This window comes from Hypanus sabinus, chromosome 4 (assembly GCF_030144855.1).
Source record: "Hypanus sabinus isolate sHypSab1 chromosome 4, sHypSab1.hap1, whole genome shotgun sequence".
In the NCBI taxonomy this organism is placed as follows: domain Eukaryota; kingdom Metazoa; phylum Chordata; class Chondrichthyes; order Myliobatiformes; family Dasyatidae; genus Hypanus; species Hypanus sabinus.
The window spans coordinates 87,117,407-87,139,401 of record NC_082709.1 but is presented as its reverse complement, the minus strand read 5'-3'; the positions used below and the strand labels follow the sequence as shown (position 1 = coordinate 87,139,401).

General features: G+C 43.8%; 1 protein-coding gene across 2 annotated transcripts in view; it reads left to right on the top strand.

Annotated features, from left to right (window-relative positions):
• slc23a3 (solute carrier family 23 member 3) overlaps positions 1 to 21,995 on the top strand; it is a 35,950-nt gene that overhangs the window by 2,177 nt on the left and 11,778 nt on the right. Inside the window, exons 2-6 of one of the 2 annotated variants that reach the window (XM_059967619.1) lie at positions 1,629 to 1,776; positions 4,672 to 4,925; positions 7,268 to 7,373; positions 12,926 to 13,093; positions 17,096 to 17,191. In XM_059967619.1, coding sequence (XP_059823602.1) covers positions 1,629 to 1,776; positions 4,672 to 4,925; positions 7,268 to 7,373; positions 12,926 to 13,093; positions 17,096 to 17,191 — 772 coding nt within the window. The remainder of the gene's footprint in view (positions 1 to 1,628; positions 1,777 to 4,671; positions 4,926 to 7,267; positions 7,374 to 12,925; positions 13,094 to 17,095; positions 17,192 to 21,995) is intronic. The other variant, XM_059967620.1, reaches the window with a different exon arrangement.

Sequence of the window (21,995 nt, the reverse complement as noted above, 5' to 3'; positions counted from 1 at the left end):
TATTCCCCTGCTGCCTGATTGCTGAGTTCCTCCAGCATTTTATGCGTGTTGCTGAGATATTTGGCATTCATGATTATACCTTTTCCCACCCTGTCACCTGTGAAAATGCCATTTCTTTTCTCAGTTCCTTGCTCTCTGCCCCAGAATGAGGCTTTCCTCCGCAGAATGTCAGAGATGTCCTGCTTCCTCAAGGGAGGAGGTTCCCCTTCCTTCAGCCCTCATCCGCATCGCCTCCATTTCCTGGAAATACCGACCTTCCATTGATACCTGCCTGACTAGCTCAGTTCCTCCCGCAGTTCACGTGTGTTGATCATGAGTCTGTCTCACTGTTGTTTCCATCAGTTTGGTCACTTACCACTCTGAATGTGAAAAGCTGCTTGCCTAATGCATCTCTTTTAAACTTTCCCCTCTCACCTGAAAGCTAGATCCTCTTGATCTGACAATTCCACCTTGGGAAATAACGCTGACTACATAACCTATCTATGCCTCTTGGAATTACTAACCTTCTATCATGTCTTCCCTCAGCTCTGGAGGAACCAGCACATGGATTTCCAAACACTCCTTATAGCAAATATCTCTCATATCCAAGCAACTTCCTAGTGAACCTCTTCTGCACTCTCTCCAAAGCCTCCACATCTTTCCCTTAATGTGGTGATAAAAAAGTATCACCCTATCTACCTGTGTTGCCATTTTCAAAGTTGGAATTGGAATTGGTTTATTATTGTTGCATGTACTGAGATACAGTGAAAAGTTTGTCTTCCATTCTGTTCATATTGACTGGATCACAACACCATGAGGTAGAACAAGATGCAGGATAAAGTGTAACAGCTACAGAGGAAGTGCAATGTAGGTAAACAATAAATTTTGAGATCATAATGAGGATGACTGTGAGGTCCATCATTTGTACTAGGGAACCAGTGGTCTCAGTTCGTAGTGGCCACTTGCAGCCCAAGATCCCTCAGTCCTACGTTTGAGCAAGTTGTAGAGTGGATATCCTGCAGCCAGTGACTTCCAAAGTCTTTCCACCATCTGCAAAGAGCAAGTGTAATTAAATCGTCCCAGCTCTTCTGGGTGAGTGAATCCCACAGTGCTAAGAACAAAGAATAGAGAAGTAGGACACAGATCAGTACAGGCCTTTTGGCCCAGAATCTTGTGCTGAAACATAAACCTACTCCAAGGTAAATCTAACCCTTCCCTCCCACAGAGTCGACCAATTTTCTATCATCCACATGGCTATCGAAGAGTCTCATTTTATTAAAATCTATTTCGAGAAACAGGCCCTTCCAGCTAACAAGCATAACCCTCCCAATTATGCCCAGGTGACCAGATACACTAATTGATCCACTACCATGCCGTCCAAATCTCCCTAGTGTATCTGTCTCTACCACCATCTTTGGCAGGGTGGTCCACACACCCACTCTCTGTTTAAGCAACCTACCTCTGACATCCTTCCCGATACTCTCCTCCAAACACCATAAAGTTACGCCGCTGTCTTACATCTGACTCCCTAAGCACAGGCAGGCATGCTGGTCATTTCGACTTGTCTACTTGTGTTGTCGTGCTATGGACTTGCCCCACTCCTCCCTGATCCCTGTTGAGTGAACTATATGTGGTTTCTGATATTTCAGCTGTTCCTGCCGATCATTTTTATGTGGATCCTGTGCGGGAACCTGCAGGAAGGAGCTGCCATGAATCCTTATCCGGGTGGAGTTTTCCAGGGAATTCTCGGCACCAACGACACAGAGCTGGTGCCGTGGTTTAGAGTCCCGCTCCCAGGTAACAGATTTCTAGGCCTGCAGTGAGGGTGGGGAGTTCCAAAGACCCGTGCTCATCTTGACAGGAGACTGGCCAGATGCGCCTTCATCTCCGGGATCCTCCTGTGTCAGAGCCTGGAGGGGGTGGGGATATGGTGGAACAACACATTGAAAGTAGAACATGCCACAATTCCAGACTGGCAAACCTGGGCAGTTGCAATGGTCAATCTTAACATAAGGTAGGCCATTCTGCCCATCAAGTCTGTCCGGTCACAATAATTTTTTTCTCTTCTTAACCCCATTCTCCTGCCTTCTCCCTGTAACCTTTAACCCCCTTGCCAATTGAGTGGATAGCCAGAGACTTTTTCTTGGCAGAATGGCTAGTACAAGGGGGGTATAATTTTAAATGATTGGAGGGGAGGATGACAGGGATAGGCTTTTTTTTAACGCAGAGAGTGGTGGATGCATAGGATAAGCTGAAAGGGATGACGGTAGGAGCATCTTTGTTAGAGCATTAGGAACATTTAAGATAGGCACATGGGTGTAAGAGTGATAGAAAAATGGAGGGTGAGGGATGGAAGGAATGACTTGATCTTAGAGTAGGTTTAAAAGTCAGCACAATATTGTGGGCTGAAGGGCCTAATATTCTATAATCTATATTCAACCAGCAGCCTATCAATCCATGCATTAAATATACCCAATGACGTGGCCTCCACAGCCGTCTGTGGCAGTGAATTCCACAGATTCACCTCCCTCTGGCTAAAGAAGTTCCTCCTCATCTCAGTTCCTTTATTCTGAAGATGTGCCCTTGGTTCCTACACTCTCCGGCCAACGGTAAACTCCTCTCCGTGACTACTCTATCCAGGCCTATCAGTATCCGGCACATTTCAATGAAGTTATGTTTTAATAAACCTGTTAGATTACTTATTGCCATTTTGTTCATATTTTATTACAGAAGCACAAAGATGATTCATTTCCAAATCGCCTTATTTTAATAATTGAAAAAGCATATTTTTTCGACTGATGTTAATAATCGACAAAACCACCTAAATTGAACCAAAATTTAAAAAGCAAATATATTCAACCCCCTTGTAAAATGCAAATTCAAAGATAATATCAGATTTTTTTGTGAATGCTGACTTTTAAGTCACTGTAGCATAAAGAAATATTTTTCTTGAAGTTGAGTTAGAACAGTGAACATAGAAGAGTACAGCACAGTGCAGACCATTCAGCCACAATGCTGTGCAGATCTAAAAAAATACTCCATAATCAATCTAACCCTTCCCTCCCTCACAGACCATGGCCCTCTATTTTTCTTTCATCCATATGTCCATCTAAAAGTCTCTTAAATGTCCCTAACTGTATCTGCTTCTACCACCACTCTCTGGCACTCATCACTCCCTGTGTAAAATAACTTCCTTTGACATCTTCCCTAAACTTTCCTACACTGTCAGAGAAATGTATGCAATATATATATCCTGAAATGCTTTTTCTTCGCAACCTATCCTCATACAGCGTGCCTTCTAATCCAGGAAACATCCAGGTAAATCTCCTTTGCAACCTATCTAATGTTCTCACATCCTTCCTCTAGTGAGGCAACCATAACTAATCTAACCAGGGTTTTATGAAGTTGAAACATTTCCTCATGGCTCTTAAAGTACATCACCCAATTAACGAAGACCAAAACTCCGTATACCTTCTTAATCAACCTGCACCTCAGCTTTGAAGTATCTATGGACGATAAAACCAAGATTCATATGTTCCTCCACACTGTTAAGAATCCTGTCATTAGCTTTGTATTCCGCCTTTGAGTTCAACCTCCCATGGTGAATCACATCATACTTTTCCATATTGAACTCCATCTGCCACTTGTCAGTCCAGCTTAGCATCCTGTCTATGTCCCCCATTGTAACCTTCTATCCTATCCACAATGCCACCAACCATCATGTCATCTCTAACCTCCTACACAGGAAAGCAGCATCCACCAGGTTCAGGAACAGTTATTGTCCCTCAGCTATAAGGCTGTTGAATCAGAGGAGAATAACTTTATTCACCCCAACACTGAACTGTTCCCACACCATATGAACTCTCTTTCAAGGACAAAGGAAATGAGAAAAAGAAATGGTATTTTTACAGGAGAGAGGCTAGGAAGATGTATAGTCAAGATAACCGTGGGAATTGGTAGGTTTATAAATGATGTAGATTGACTGTTTGTCTCCAGAAATAGAGACAGAGAAATAAAGAAAGGGAAGGGAGGTGTCAGAAATGGACCAGGAACATTTAAGGGCAGGGTGGAAGTAGGAGGCAAAGTTGATGAAATTGACGAGCTCTGCATCAGTGCATCAAGCAGCTCCAAATGTATTCGTCAACGTAGTGCAGAAAGAGTTGGGGGAACATTACCAGAGTCGACAAGGAACATGAACTGTTTCACGTAGCTAATGAAAAGGCGGGCATATCCTTACCCCTCCCATCCATGTTCCCCTTAAAAATTGCACCTTTCACCCTTAACCTATTCCTTCTAATTCTAGTCTCACCTAACCTCAGTTGAAAAAGCCTGTTTGTATTTATCCCATATCAATATCCCTTATAATTTTATATACCTCTATCATGTCTTCCCTCATCCTCCTACACTCCAGGGAATAAGTCAAGTCCCGCCAATATCCTTGTAAATTTTCTCTGCACTCTTCTGAGTTTATTAATATCTTTCCTGTTGGTAGGTGACCAGAAATGTACACAATACTCCTGATTTGGCCTCACTAATACTGCATAACATCAGCTTCTGCTTAACATTTCAACTCAGTACATTGATTTATGGAGGGCAATATGCCAAAAAGCTCTCTTTATTCCTCAAGGTTGTGAAGGGCTGTGAATGCAAAGCTGCCCTCTCTTGATAACAAGGTTCTAACCTTCCAACCAGGTCAATGGGGAGTGCCCAGGGTCAACATTCGGGCACTCTATTTGGGAACCATCATGGCACTGGGTGCCAGCATCAGCTCAGTAGGCTGTTACACGATGTGTGCAAAGGTGACGGGCTTGCTGCACCCACCAAGAGATTCCTGTAACCGAGGCATTTGCCTGGAAGGACTCGGAAGTTGCCTTAGCGCTGTCCTAGGAGGCATTTCAGGAACGTCATCCAGTATTCCCAACGTTGGAGCTTTGGCGCTAACACAGGTAGGCGGGTCTTTGTCTTTCTCTGAATGTGGCCCCCTTGTAATATTGTTGGTCATACAACCCCAGTGATGTCACTTCGTCTAGCTGGCACCAAACTGGTGTGAAGTGTTTCCTATGAAAACAGTTCACTGCTCTTGGATTTTAAAAAAATCATTTGCTTTTTCATTTAGCAGTAAAGTTAATAAATATGCATCTGTTTGTTGTGGGTGGAGGTTTAAAGAATTGAGGGACAGCACTCCATACTGCGAGTCAACAACATTTTTGTATGTGCCATTTTGGGCACACGTGCCACAGATTCACCTCGGCTGTGGGACATCTCCACCTGTGTTTTATATTGTTTCTTTCCTAAACTCTCTTTGAGCTAAAATGGTGGTGTCAACTGTGACTCAGTTGAATCGTATCTCCAACTGCAAGTTCAGATCAGACTCCTGGGATTTGAGATGCAGGATCCAGTGCCATACTGGTGGGCTGTTGTAGTGTCCGAGATGTTAAATGATGAGTATTTGCCAAATGTACATCAAAGCATACATTAAAATGCATCGTATTGCTTCAACGAATGCCATAGTCCGAGGATTGTTCTGGGGGTGGGGGCAGCTCACGGGTGTTGGCATACTTCCCACAGGCCCACAGTTCCCTCACCCCAACTCTACACCGTTGCAACGTAGGAGGATAGTGGAGCAGCCCAATCAAACCCACTGGAGAGAGTGTAGTCTCCCTACAGACAGCAACCAGAATCGAATGCCAATCGGTGATCATGGGCATTGTAAAGCGATTGCATTAACTGCCTTACTGCCATGCCTCCCCATCCACAAGATGTTGTCTTGCAGATGCATTGTAACCTTGTCTACAGCACATAAAACCATAGGAACAGAAACAGAACCTGCTCCACCACTCCATCATGGCTGATTTATTATCCCTCTCAACCCCATTCTCCTGCCTTCTCCCCGTAACCTTTGGTGCCCCAACTAATCAAGATCCTATCAACCTCCGATTTAAATACACCCAATGACATGGGCTCCACAGCTGCCTGTGGCAATGAATTCCACAGATTCACCACCCTCTGGCTGAGGAAATTCCTCCTCATCTCTGTTCTAAAGGGATGTCCTTGTATTCTGAGGCTAGACTCCCCCACTGTAGGAAACATCCTCTCCAAATCCACTCTATCTTGGCCTTTTGATAGATTTCATTGACATCAGAGGTACTGTGCATGGTTTCAAAGGCAGGGAATTCTTCCTGATCAATATTTACCCTAAGAATAGATTATCTCACTTGTTGGAGCTTCATGGCTCAAACTGTGTTCTTTGTCTCCCTTGCCAGTGACTCACTTTCAAGGACTATACAACTCATGTTCTCAGTATTATTTGCTTATTTATATCTTGTTATTTTTATTATTGATTGTTTGGTATTTGCAGTTTGGCTTCTTTTGCACATTGGTTGTTTGTTGGTCTTTGTGCATAGTTTTCCAATGACTCTGTCATATCTTTGATCTACTGTGAATGCCTGCAAGACACAGTATCTCTAAGCAGTAGATGGTGACATATACGTACGTTGATAATAAATTTACTTTGAACTTTACTACCCGAGCTTTCGTGGATATAAAATCAACAAGGACACTTTGTGGATAAGTACTTGGATGAGTGTCAAGAGTTGGACAGTGGTTAGTTAAAGCAGGGCAGGATTTATGCAGTAGACGACAGGACCTTGAAGTGTGTTCCAGAACAGAGGGACCTTGGAATATAGGTTCCCTCAAAGTGGAGACATGGGTAGACAGGGTGGAGAAGAAGGCACTTGCCATTCTTAAACACTAGCGTCTCGGCAGATGCTGGAAGGCTTGAGTAACACACAAAATGCTGGGGGATCTCAGCAGGTCAGGCAGCATCTACAGTGAGGAATAAAGGGCTGATGTTTAGAGGTGAGATCCTTCATCAATACTGGAAAGGAACAGAGAAGAAGCCTGAATAAGAAAGTGGGTGAAGGGGAGGAGTACAGGTGCCAGGTGAGAGCAGGTGAGGGGGAAGGTGGGTAGGTGGGGTAGGGGTGATGAATTGAGAAATGGGGACAACAGTGGGCTGTGGAAGAAAGGGAAGGAGGAGGGGAACTAGAGGAAGGCGATGAAGGGAAAAGAAGGGGTAAGAGGGGAACCAGAACAGGGAATGGAAAAAGAGAGAAGGATGGGGAGATTCAGCTAAGCATGAGTTGTTCACAATGTAATATAACTGGTCAGTTGTCGGTGTTTCACGTATAGTGTTACACCGGAGGTCTGTGTACCTGCATCACAGCAATGTTCCACAGGTGAGGTGCCAACGTTCCACTCACAGCAACGTTTCCACCTTGTTCCACAGGTGCAATCCCGGCATTCCATTCAGATTGCTGCCGTGTTGTGTATCCTGGTCGGAATGTCAGCCAAGCTGACCTACTTCCTCTCCACCATTCCGATGGCCATCCACGGTGAGACTACCTCCCACCCTTGTGCAATAGGTTCATGTGGGGTGGGGGGGGGGAGGGCAATACATTGTAGAGCTGGTGAGCTAGTGATGTTAACTCACAGCTGGGTCAGGCTCCAGGGCTGTTACCAAGAGGAAGGTGTATTTTTTAATTTATTCAGGGAGTGTGGCACCACTGATGTGATCAGCATCTATTGTCCCTAAGAAAATGGAACATAGAACATTATAGCACAGTACAAGCGTTGTGCTGACAGTATAACCTACTCCAAGATCAATCTAATCCTTCCCTCCAACCGAGCCCTCCATTTGTCTTTTATCCACGTGCCTGACTTAGAGTCTCTTAAGTATCCCTAATATGTCGGCATCAACCAGTCGGCAGTATGTTCCAATGTCTGTGTAAAAACTTATTTCTGACATTCCCCGCTAAACTTTGTCCAAATACGTTAAAATTATTAGCCATGTCCAGAAAAGAAATCTGGTTGATTGCTCAATCTATGTCTCCTATCATCCTGTCATCCTCCTTCACTCCAAAAAGAAAAGTCCTAGGTCACTCAAACTGTCCTCATACGACACGCTCTTTAGTCCAGGCTCCTCTGCAGCCTCTCTAAAGTTTCCACATCCTTCCTTCTGAAGCGACCAGAACTGAATACAATATTCCAGTAGTTAGAGTTTCACAGAGCTGCAACACCACCTCATGGCTCTTGAACCCAATCCCTCAATTAATGTAGGCCAACTCACCATACACCTTCTTAACAGCCCTATCAGCTTGTGCGGCAACGTTGAGGGATCTGTTGACGTGGACCCCAAGATACCTCTGTTCCTCGACACTGCCAAGTATCCTGCCATTAACCCTGGATTCTGCCTTAAATTCAAACTTGCAATGTGAAACACTTCACACATTAGTCAACTGTTTTCTTCAACCTCTTCACTGTTTTTAATCAATTAGTTATTTCAGAATTAACCAGGTCACCGGTAACAATAAAGCAGAGGGGTAAGGATGACAGATTTCCTTCCCTGAAGGAGATGGGTTTTTAGAATAATCGTCTCGTTTCGTGGTCACTGCAACTGATAATAACAGGAAAGTTTACCCTCGAATTTATTCCTTTGCTGAAGGGATTTGAAAGCATATCTTATCCATTAGTCAAGGCTTCCAAATTCCCAATCCAGTAACATTAAAGGCAGTGTTATTAAAGGTTATAGCAGCAAAGTGTTGCATTAAGGGAGACATCAAGGGTGTTTGTAATATTATATTGAAGGAGATGTGTGATATTGAAGGTGCCTGCACAATATTGAACATTGTGTATACCAAAAGACATCAGTAATATCGAAAGGATTTAGGCTGTGCATATTATTGAAAGATGTATGAAGTAAAGGATCAAGAATCAATTTTATATGCCATTTACATTTAAGTGTATTAGATTGTTGCCATGGTGTGTTGGTCACAGTGTGTCGTACAAAAAACAACAATATTAAACAATTATAAATAATAAGAATGATCTTTAAAAAGTTGAAGTGTGGATATGGAATAAAATTCACATAAGTACATAAAACATAGGAGAAAGATTGGGCTCTTTGGCCCAATGAGTCTGCTCTGTCATTTCATTACAGGTGATCTATTATCCCTCTCAACTCCATTCTCCCCGTAACCTTTGCCATTACTATCAACTTTCACTTTAAATATACCCAATGACTTGGACTCCACAGTCGTCTATGGCAATGAATTCCACAGATTCATCACCTTCTGGCTAAAGAAATTCCTTCTCATCTCTGTTCTAAAGGAACATTCTTCTGTTCTGAGGATTGTGGCCCCTGGTCCAGGACTCTCCCACTGTAGGAACATCCTCTCCATGTCCTTTCAATATTCAATAGATTGTAGTGAGTTTCTCCCTCCATGCCCTCCCCCCGCTCCCCTATTATTCTAAACTCCAGCCCAGTATGGGCCCAGAGCCATCAAATGCTACTCATATGTAGCACTTTCATTCCCAGTATCTTTCTTGTGAACCTCCTCTAATGCCAAGATAAAGAGCCTAAAACTGCACACATTACACCAAATGTGGTCTGACTAATGCCCTGTTAAGCCTCAGCATTTCTAGTCTTCTCAGAATGAATGTTATCATTACATTTGCCTTCCTTGACCTGCAATTAAACCGGGGAATTTTGCACGAGGACTCCTGAGTCTCCTTGCACCCCTGATTTCTGAGTTTTCTCTCTTTTTAGAAAGTTGTGTATTCCTTTTATTCCTTCCACCAAAGAGCATGATCATATACTTCCCACCTGCCACCTATTTGCCCATCCTCCTAATCTGTCTAAGCCCTTGTACAGATGCCCTGCTTCCTCAGCACCACGTGTCCCTCCACCTGCCTTTGTATCATCCACAAACTTGACCACAAAGCCATCAGTTCTGTCATCCAAAACATTGACATATAACATGAAAAAAGCAGTCCCAACACTGACCCCTGTGGAACACCACTAGTCAATGGCTGTCAACCACAGAAGGCCCTCTTTATCCCACTCAATGTGTTGTACCAGTCAGCCAACAGTCTGTCCACACCTATATCTTTTCTGTAATCCCATGGGCTCTTATCTTGTTAAGCAGCCTCATGTACGGCACCTGAAAGTCCTCTGAAAATCCAAGTAATCAACATTTGCTGACTCTCCTTCTGTCGATCCTGTCTGTTATTTCCTCAAAGAATTCCAACAGATTTATCTGGCAAGATTCCTCCTTCAGGAAACTATACTGATTTTATCATATGCATCTAAGTGCCCCAAATGGACTAATGACATAATAGACCTCCAAGTGCTAACATCTACCACCACTACCTAAATGAATACCAGCATCTTTTAACAATGTAAGCAACATGTGCAGTGCAGTGATACAGCGGGAGGGGGTTTGGGGATAATAGATAGAAGGGGATGATGTGCGGCCTCACTAGAATGGCTGATCAGATTAACTGCTTGCGGAAAGAAACTTTTAAGATGAAGTGAAGTATTTGTTTTAATAACCCTATAGCACTTTCCAGAAGAAAGCTTTAGGAAAGGACAGTTTACAGGTGGGGAGTGACTGCAATGAGTTTGTCCTGGAAACATTCAAGTCCTGCAGTGATGGTGGATTGCAGCTGGAGAGCTTTCCTGACTGTAACTTCTCTGTATTGTGAGAGGGTGCTGCACCGAACCAGACTGGAATGTTGTGTGTTAGACTGAAAAAATGTAGTTATTCATGCAGGGAATCAGAATCAAAATCAGATTACACATTGAAAGGATGTGTTATTGAAAAACGTGTTACATTACAAGGGTCTGTACATCACTGAAGGATGTATTACATTGCAGTGTGTCTATATTCTTGAAGAGTACTTGTCATATTGAAGTGTGTGTGTAATATTGAAGGATATGTCAAAAGGCAGTGTTTGTATAATGGAAGGGTACATGTATTGAATGTTATAATACTGAAAACTGTGTTGGTATGTGACATCAGTTTTGGTTTACTGTTAGAGCAGAAGTACAGTACCTTTTGGATATTGCAAGGCTGGATAGAATGAGCATGGAGAGGATGTTTCCAACAGTAGGGGAGTCTATGGCCAGGGAATATAAGGAAATTATTTTAGAACAGAGATGAGGAGTAATTTCTTTAGCCAGAGGGAGGGGAATCTGTGGAATTCATTGCCACAGAAGGCTGTGGAGGCCACGTCATTGAGTATCTTTAAAGTGCAGATAGATAGGTTCATGATTAGTCAGGACATCAAAGGTTACAGGGAGAAGGCAGGAGAATGGGGTTGAAGGAGATCATTCATCAGCTGTGATCGAGTGGCGGCCAAAAGGACTAATTCTGCTCATCTGCCGTTTGGTCTTGTGGTCTTATGATGGTTCTCAGAAAGTAGCTGTTCCTGAACCAGGTGGTGTGTGACTTCAAGTTTCTGTGCCACCTGCCTGATGGTGAAAAGATGGCACGGCCCATACGGTGGGGATCCTCAATGAAAGATACTTACAGTGATGGAGGGACTGTCTGCTACTCTCTGCATTCTCTTGTGTTCATATGCATTGGAATTGGTGTACTAGGTCATGATGCTGCCAGACTCCTGTGGAGACCAAGACCTTGGGTATATTTAACATGGAGATTGATAGGTTCTAGATTAGTAAGAGCATCAAAGGAGAATGGGGTTGAGAGGCAAAGGAAAACAGACGTGATGGAATGGTGGAGCAGACTCACTGGGCCAAATGACCCAATTTTGTTCCTATGTTTTATAGTTTTATAACTTTATTGTCACAGTTTCCAAGATACAGTGAAAAGCTTGTCTTGCATATTGTTTATACAGATCAAACATTGCACAGTGTGTTCAGCTAGAATAAGGTAACAATGCAGAACAAAGTGTAAAATTACAGCGCAGGTAAGTGGTGAAGTGCAAAATCATAAAGATTGCGAGTCCATCTTATCGTACGAGGCCTTTCAAAGGCCTAATAATCAGAAGCTGTCCTTGACCCTGACCCTGGCGGTATGTTTTTCTCGTGTCTTCTGCCCCTTGGGAGGAGGAAGAAGTGAAAATGTCTCGGGGTGAGCAGGGATTTTGATTATGCTGGCTGCTGCAGTGAGAAGCGTGGACAGGGTCCATCGAGGGGAGTCTGAGTCCTGTAACGTGCCAGTTCTGGAGCTTCTTGCAGTCACTTGCAGAGCAGTTGCCGTTCCAAGCCAGACAGAGTGCTTTCTATTGACGATTCAAGATTGTTTAGTGTCATTTCCAGAACACAAATGTAAAGGAGAACAAAATAATTGTTACTCCGGATCCAATGTAGCACAAAAAAACACAATAAGATAAAGGACACAATAACTATAAATACTTCAGATAGCTTATACACATAGATTGATTGTATGCTCATAGAGCGACACTAGGCACAGCTGTGTCTCTGCATAAGGTGACTGACAGGAATTGATAAAGTCGTGGTGCTGGGGGCTGTGCAAGGGCGGGTTAGTGGGTGGAGGTTTTGATCAGCCTCACTTCTTGCGGAAAGGAATGGTTTTTGAGTCACTGGTCCTGGTGTGGATGATTAGGGAGTGGGACAGTCTACGAGCAGGGTGTGAAAGATCCTTCATCATGTTACTGGTCCTCTTCCAGCAATTTTCTGTGTACGTTTCCTTGATGGTGGGTACCAGTGCTGCACTGGGCAGGTTTGATGTTCCATTATAGAGCTTTTATGGGGCCCTGACAAAAACTAGGAATGGTTGACAAGGACATGCCTAATTTCTTCCTGTTACTGTGAAAGGGCACCTGTATTACTGAAGGGTGTGTGTGTGATATTGAAGGAGACGTCTGATAATACAGGCAATTGAGAACCAGTCTGAGTAACTTGATCAGCACACACAGAATGCTGGAGAAACTCAACAGGTCAGGCAGCATCTGTGGAGGGGAACGGACAGTCGATGTCTCAGTTGAAGTGTCAACTGTTTATACCCCCTCCATAGATGCTGACTGACCTGCTGAATTCTTCCAGCACTTTGTGCCTCTCGTTCAAGATTTCCATTATCCACATAATCTGGAGTTTGAGTAACTTGTTTGCTTTGTGCAGGTGGGGTTCTCAGTGTTACGTACACAATGGCAGTGTCCATAGGAGTTTCCTATTTCCAGTACACGAACATCGATTCCGGCCGCAACATCTTCATCATCGGATTTACCATGTTCATGGCACTTCTCACCCCTCAATGGTTCAGACTCAATTCGGAATATATCGCAACAGGTAACAAAGGTGGTCTGCCTCTCCCAATCTCTACAAGATACTGTGATTAGATCACAGTATTGGTCACATCCACATTGAAACAATCATGCAGATAGCGACACACACAAAATGCTGGAGGAATTCAGCAAGTTAGGCAGTTATCTGTATAGGGGAATGAACAGCTGACATTTTGGGCTGATACCTTTCATCAGGACTCATACTCTCAGAAAAGGGGCTCAGACCGAAACGCTGTCTGCTTATTCCCCTCTGTAGACGCTGCCTGACCTGCTGAGTTCCTGCAGCATTTTTTGTGCATTGGATTTTCAGCATCTGCAGTATCTCTTGTGTTTATATAGAGACCTGTTTCTTTTTTTCAAAGATCAAGATGAGCTTCATTTATCACATGTCCATTGAAATGTACAGTGAAATGTGTCATTTGGGTGAACACAGTCTGGGGACAGCCCTCAAGAGTCACCATACTTCGGGAGCTAACATAGCATCCACACAGTGTTCAGCAGAAGAACACTCGGTTGATGTACAACAAGACAGAAGAGACAACAGCAAAACAAACCTCGCCTACCCACCGCCCTCCCCATCAGGAGGTCACAGGGTCCTCATCCTCTGACTATTATCTTTGACCTCAGGAATCACAGGGCTTCATCCTCAGCATCTGCTGACCTGGCCTCTGTCCTCATGGATTGCTGGGGTGTAACATCCGGACCTGCCAACCAACCTTGTATCTCTGGTCCTGCCCCACGCAGACCTCTTACTTGTCATCCCCGAGGCCAACTAACCTCAGTTCTTGACCTCAAGGTTCATTCCCAGAGTCTACCGACCCAACCTCCATCATTGTAGATGCTGACTTTTGACCTTTGACCTCTGGCTCCTGCCCCTGACCTTTAACTTTCTCTCATCAGTGTCTATAAACTCTAACCTGACTCCTAACAATCTGTGCTGTCCCCTAAACCATTCCTAAGAAGCTAAAACAACAACTATGTCTGCACCACAACATCACAGCTCCGCACCGTCTTGACCACAGAATTATAGGACACTACAGCACAGAAACAGGCCCTTCAGCCCATCTAGTCCATGCTGAAATGTTATTGATGCACCATCAATAACTCTCGGAGACATGAGGCGAGAGATAGGCTTTTATTAGCTGGAAAAGGGAGCACTATCAGCAGCAAGAGACCATTACACAACATCCTGGAGACTGAGGGAGGAGCAGTGCCTCCAATTGCCTTTATACAAGGGTCTGTGGGAGGAGCCACAGGAGCAATCAGCAGGGTATATGTAGTTCACCACAGTTATTCTGCCTTGTCCCATCAACTTGCACCTGGACCATAGTCCTCCAGACCCCTCCTGTCTATGTACCCATCCAAATTTCTCTGAAAAGCCACTAATTTGGCTAAGTATCAGCCATGGTATGACAGGTCAAGGTGAGCCATTCCCAAAGATCAGATCTTTGCTGAGGCTTTAAAACAGTGGCCAGGATTCAGGTTTGCACTGTAGGTTATTTAGCTGCATGTTTGCTGCACTGACATCAGAGAAATGGGCACCTCGACCTTCTCAGGATGAGGACAGGTTTAGCAATAAAAGCACGTGTCACGAAATTTGTGATTTTACAGTGGTAGTATTGGGCAAAGATTTAATAACTGCTATAAATAACATAAATAGAGCAAAAAATGAACAACAAAGTAGTGTTCAGGGGTTCATGGACCGTTCTGAAATCTGATGGTGGAGGGGAAGAAGCTGTTCCTAACTTACTAAGTGTGCATCTTCAGAATCAGAAATAGGTTTAATATCACTGGTATTTGCCGTGAAGTTTATTGTTTTGCAACAGCAGTGCATTGCAATACAAAATCATATTTAAAAAAACTATAAGTTACAATCAGAAACATATACAGTGTATATCAATAAATAAATTGAATAAGTAGTGCAAAACTTGAGCAAGAATAATGAGATAATGTTAATAAATTCATTGGCCATTCAGAATTGAATTGAATTGACTTTGAATTGACTTTATTTCTTACATCCTTCATATACATGAGGGGTAAAAATCTTTACGTTACGCCTCCATCTAAATGTGCAATGTGCAATCATAGTAATTTATAATAATTTATAATAAGTAGAGCAGTCAATGTAACATAGAAATACACTCAAATCAGTGTGAGTTGATCAGTCTGATGACCTGGTGGAAGAGGCTGTCCTGAGACTGTTGGTTCTGGCTTTAATGCTGCAGTACTGTTTCCTGGATGGTCGCAGCTGGAATAGATTGTGGTTGGGTTGACTCAGGTCCCCAGAGATCCTAAGGGCCCTTTTTACACACCTGTCTTTGTAAATGTCCTGAATCATGGGAAGTTCACATCTACAGATGTGCTGTGCTGTTTGCACCATTCTCCGCAGAGTCCTACAATTAAGGGAGGTACAGTTCCCATACCAGACAGTGAGGATTCTCTCAATTGTGCCCCTGTAGAAAGTTCTTAGGATTTGGGGGCCCATACCAAGCTTTCTCAGCCATCTGAGGTGAAAGAGCCGCTGTTGTGCCTTTTTCACCACCTAGCTGTTGGCAGAATGGAAGAAGCTTTTCCCAAATCACTGAATATGTGTCTTCAGGCTCCTGTTCATTTTCACCTTCTCCACCAGATCCAAGTTCAAGTTTAATTGTCATTCAACCATACTCATGAATACAGCCAGGCGAAACAGTGTTCCTTTGGGGCCCAGGTACAAAACACAACATTAACAGTTACACACAGCACAGGGCACAAATAGCACATATAATTATGATAGCACTAAAACATATGGTCACAAAAAACATATAAAATAATTATAGAGCCCATGTCTATGAATGTCATGACCTGTAGACTGATGGTGCATGGGTGTTGTTCTGGAGCCATGTTTTCTGTAAGAACAAGCCACAGATCCTCATCTCACTCTGGTGCAATCCAGCTCATCTTCCACCAAGCGAACAGTAGAGGGCAGCACCAGTGGGAGGGCCAGCCATCAGCCCGGTATGCCACATGGCCTCTGGTATCTCCTCCGCCAGACGGCCACAGCAAGCAACACGAGGGCCCGTACTGAGCAAAAACTGAGGCCACATATCTCCCGGGCCAGCAGTCTCACCAATAAACCAGTGAACCAGACTTGCAGTATTCAACATCATCAACATCCAATAGGGTCTTGCGATCGCTAGAAAAAAGGCAATCATTTGGTCCATTTGTTGGACTGTGAACTGCCTCTGCACCTGACGCCTTCCTTCTTGGGTTGTGGTAGCAGGCAGCAAAATGATACACAACAGATCTAGCTCCACGGTTATTGAGCAACTCTCCAAAGGGGTAGAAGTGCACCGTGTCATGTTTTTAATATCCAGCAGAGTCTTGTGATCATATAAAAGATGTAAAGGACAAACAATTACACCTTTGTTTGGTCCCAGATGGGCCACTATGACTGAGCACACCACCATTTTGACAGAAACCGCTCACCTACGCACAACTTAGAGCAGACAGACAACCATGTAGGTCCTTGGGGGGGTGGGGAGAAACCAGAGCACCTCAGGGAGAATGTGCAGGCTCCACATGGACAGTGTCCGAGGTCAGGATTGAGTTCAGACCTCTGGCAGTGTGAGGCCTTGGCTCCAGGCTGTACCACTGTGTCATCCTTGTAAAATGCACGTGAGGACTTGGTCTGAGCAATGACCGAGGCTACATATCCCCCCACCACCAGGCTAGTGAGGGGAAATAGTCTCACTTGGAGGGATTGCGGGGTTAGCAAGTCACTCTGAAAGGTGAAAGCAGAAACCTTTGTCACATTTGTAAGTTGCCTGATGGTCTGTAAGCTGTGGGTAGTAGAGCAGCCCTCAATATTCCACCTGGGTAGCCTCCAAACAAAACATCAATTTATCTACCTTCTAATAATTTCTCCCTCCTCCCCCCTTCCCTCTTTTTCCATTCCCCTTTTTTGCTCTTGTGGTTATAAGGCTTTGCAGGTACTTTGATCTGCTTTCCTCTTTTTGTTACCATGCAGGTGTTACCAGCCTGGATCTGCTTCTTTTGGCTCTGCTGTTGACTCCAGTGATTCAAGGAGGGCTTCTGGCTTTTCTCCTGGATAACACTGTTTCAGGTGAATTCGGGAATATTAGCCATAACTTATTTTTGACAGTTGCCCTGTAATGTGAATAAGAAGAAAGAGGGATAGAGTACGACTCACGGTATCTCTGTTTTCTACCCTCAGGAACCAACGACAATTCCTGCTCACTTCTGATATTAACATAGGACAGGATTACATAGAATATAGACATTACCACACAGTGCAGGCCTTTTGACCAATGACATTGTGTTAACCATTTAATCTCCTCCAAGCTCAATCCAATCCTTTCTTCCTACATTGCCTTCCATTTTTCTTTCATCCATGTTCCTATCTAAGAGTCTCTTAAATGTTCCTAATGTATCTGCCTTTACCATCACCACTGGCGGAGCAGACCATACCTCTGATATCCCCACTTTCCTTTCCTCCAATCATCTTAAAATTATGCTGCTTCTTCATCCCCACCCTGAAAATTGTGAGTGAGGAAACTGCAAAGGGGCTTCAGTCAGGTGTGAACAAGCAGACTGAGTGGGCAAAAACATTTTTCACAGGACGGAGGTGACTAAGACACGAGGGCATAGCTTTAAGGAGTTTAGAGCAAAGTATACGGGGAATGTCAGAGGCAGTTTCTTTACACTGAGAGTGGTGAGTGTGTGGAACATGCTACAGGTATGTTATTAGAAGTAGATATATTAGGGGCATTTAGGACTCTTAAATGAAAGAAAAATAGAGGGCCGTGTGGGAAGGAAGGATTGGATTGATCTTAAAGTAGACCTAAAGGTTGGCACAACATTGTGGGCTGAAGGACCTGTACTGTGCTGTGTTGTTCTATGTTCTGTTCTGAATTTCATGTTGTTCTTCAATAGGAATAATGTTCTTTTGTAATTTGGTAAATTGGATTATTATCCATGCGTACAGTGAAGAGCTTTACTTTGCATGCCATCCACACAGATCATTTTGTTACAGCAGATTATCTTGTAACACCTGCGTAGCACGAGGGAAGACAAGAATGGAATGTAGAATAAACTGTTTCAATTAAAAAGAAAGTGCAGTGTACGTTGACAGTTACAAGGTCGTAATGAGGCCGATTGTGAGATCAAGAGCCCTTTTTATCATACTGGGATAATCATACAGGCCAATGAGACAGAATGTACAGGAATGTTATAGAAGGATATGGACATTGTGTAGGCAGAAGGAATTAGTTTATAAACCCAGGAGATTTTGCAGATGATGGAAATCTTGAGCGACACACACAAAGTGCAGGAGAACTCAGCAAATCAAGCAGGATCTATGGAGGGAAATAAACATTTGATGTTTCAGGCCCAGCCATGATGAAGGGTCTTGGCCTGAAACATTGACTGTTTACTGCCCTCCAAGGATTAGTTTAGCTCAGTATTTGATTAATAATTTAATTAGATCTGCACAATATCATGAGTTCCTGTTTTGTTGTGCCAAACAAATTAAAACATTTGCTGGATTCTTTTCCATCAGCCAGTATAATCAAGGGTCAACTTTATTCGCTATATATATATAATTACATGTATTAGGAAATTGCTGTGGTCTGTTAGTTACAGCACTACATGCAAAAAAAGACAAAATTCAACAAATGCATTTCTACCCTGAGATAAAGGTTATGTCTGTCTACCTTATCTATGCCTCTCAAAATTATAAATTTCTATCAGATTTTCCCTCTATCTCTGACGCTTCAGGGAAAACAAATCCAACTTTTTCCAACCCCTTCTTGTAGCTCATGCCATCTATTCCAGGCAGAATCCTGGTGAACCTCTTCTCCGCCTCTCCAGAATGTCCATATCCTTCCGGTACTGAACTGCACACCATATCCCAAGTGCAGCCTAACCAAGGTTTATGCAATTTCAACATGATGTCCAGACTCTTGTTCTCAATGTCCCAGCCACCGAAGGCAAGCGTGCTGTATGCATTCTCTATCACCCCATCTACGGATACGGCCACTTTCAGGGAGATATGGACTTAGACATCAAGATCCCTCTGTACATCAAATAACTCACTGAAATCCTTTGGAGGCTGTTGATGTTAATGCAGGGTTGATATTTCATCTGGTTGATAATTCCAGGACCAAGGGTTAATAGCTTCAAATAAAAGTTAGACCAATTAGAAGAGAGGAAATTTCTTCAGGTGGTGAAGCTTTGACATTTTAGAGGCTCAGACTGAACACACGCTAACAGATTACCGGGGCCTAGTCATAGAGTCATAGCACACTCCAGCACAGCAACAGTCTCGTTACCCATCTAGTCTGTACCAAACTGTAATTTTTCTTACTCCCATTAACCCGTACCTGAAACATAGTTCTCACATGTTTGGCTGAGGCAGCGTGAGACTTAAAAAGAGTCTTTCAGGATTTTTTGGCAGGCTACAATCATAGTGATCTATTAGACACTCAACAAAGGCCAATAGAAAGAAGCAAGGTGTAGGCAGAGTGGCTATTGTAGGAGTGACCATTGTAGGAGTGTCTATTGCAGGAGTGACCATCGTAGGAGTGACCATCATAGGAGTGTCTACTGTAAGAGTGACCATTGTAGGAGTGACCGTTATTGGAGTGGAAGTGTAGCTCTTCACATTTGGCTGGGTTAAACTCCATCTGCCATTTCTCTGCCCATATCTGCAATAGATTGACATCCTACTGTATTCTTTGTCAGTTATCTATGCTATCCACACCACCACCAATCTTCATATCTGCTGCGATCACAATTGCAACTAAATCATCCTCGTCAACTCATCAAATAACTCTATCATGTTAGTAAGACATGATTTGCTCCGCACAAAGCCATGCAGTCTCTTCCTAACTAGACCAGGGTTTTCCAATTGTTCATAAATCCCATCCCTGAGAATTCTCTCCTGTAGCTTCCCTGTCACTAACATGGAACTCGCAGGTCTATAGCTTCCCTAGTTCCCTTCCTAAATAATGGAACAATATTAGCTACTCACCAGTCCTCCGAAAACGTGCCTGTGCCTAGAGAGGAACAAAGATATTGGTCAGATATGCCAGCCTTTTAATCTACTCTAAGATCAATCCAGCCCTTTCCTCCTACGGAGCTGTGGAGGCCAAGTCACTGGGTGTATCTGAGGTTCGTGATTAGTCAGGGCGTCAAAGATTATAGGGAGAAGACAGTAGAATGGCATTAACAGGGATAATAAATCAGCCATGATGGGATGGCAGAGCAGACCTGATGGGCCAAATAGCCTAATTCTGCTCCTATGTCTCATGGTCTATGATCTAATTTGGAGATTGGGCTGAAAGGCCTGCGTCTATGCTGTTTGACTCTATGAACCAAGCAGCTGCCGCTCCAGAGGGCCTCAGACTGGGCTAACGATTGAACCTGTGACCTACACTGAGACAAGAGTATAGCCAGCCAAGCACAAGTAACCCCAACACTGCCAGGTGGTAAAGGTGCTTCCAAAGCTAAGGCTGCGACCGCACCCATGTGATATCAAGAGGGTGATAGCAGCCAGCTGGTTGTATGTGTAACGGATTAATGATTGATGAAACGAGTTAAACTCCCTCCCTTCCCGCCCGCTCCTCCTCCCCACACCCCGCCCAGACAGGTTCTGCACTGAGCTGCAACCAAAACAGCGCTTGGAGGTCCCGCAGAGTTCACGGGCTCTTGCTCTGAACTTCTCAGCTCCGACGCTGCATCCTCCCAACGCAATTAGGACTCCTGGTTTTTATTGCTTCTGCGTAAACCCCAAAGCCCTGAGCGATCGTAAAAGGAGCAAAGTTTCCACTCGGCTGGGAATTTGTGTGGCCGTCCGCGACCAGGTAGCCAGATGTCCGCTCTTTCCCCCTGCACAGGGCACCTTGCTCATAAAAGTCAGTGCCCGTGAACCAGAACAATCCTTTATGATTGCTAACAACCTCGTGTTTGTACAGGGCAATAAAAATTAACATCCCTAATTGCATGTGAAGGATACTTGTGCAGCTGACAGATGACTGACCACAGTCAGCCAGGTAGACCTGTGTGGGAACAAGAAAGAGAAATGGGGGCAGGGTGGGCAGATATAGGGAGAGCGGGAGGATGGTTAACGTTAAACAGGAGGCAAAGCGAGAAAGATTCTTGGCCATTGCCTGTCAAGGAGTCATAAACCACTATTTAACTTAGCTTTTTGCAGTACATTACAAACTTAAGAGGGAGACCATAGAACATAGAACAGGAACAGGTCCTTTGGCCCACAATTTTGTGCCAATCCAATTAAATCAGTAATCACATGATCAACTAAATTAACCTCTTCCACATACACAATGCCCATCACCTTCTGTTTCCTCACATCCATGTGCCTCTCTAAACATCTCTTAAAAGTCTTTGATGTTTCTGCTTCTACCACCATCACAGGCCATGCATTCCAGACACCTACCATAAGTTTTGGTGTAAAAAACTTCCCTCTCACATGTCCTTTGAAATGATCTCCTCTCACTTTAAATGCATGCCCTCTGGTGTTATACATTTCAACCCTGGGAAACAGATACTGTCACTCTGCTCTATGAGAAGCTAAACTCAGATGTATCAGTATTACAGTGGAGTAAAGGGACCTATGGAAACATGAGAGAGGAGCTGGCCAAAGTTGATTGGAAGGGGACACTAGCAGGGATGATGGCAGAACTGCAGTGACTGGAGTTTCTGGAAACAATTTGTAAGGCCAACGATAGATACATCCCAAAGAAGTATTCTAAAGGGAGGACGGGGTACCGTGGTTCTTTAGAACAGAGATGAAGAGGAATTTCTTTAGACAGGGAGTGGTGAATCTCTGGAATTCATTGCCACAGGCACATGTGGAGGCCATGTCAGTGATTGTATTCTAAATGGAG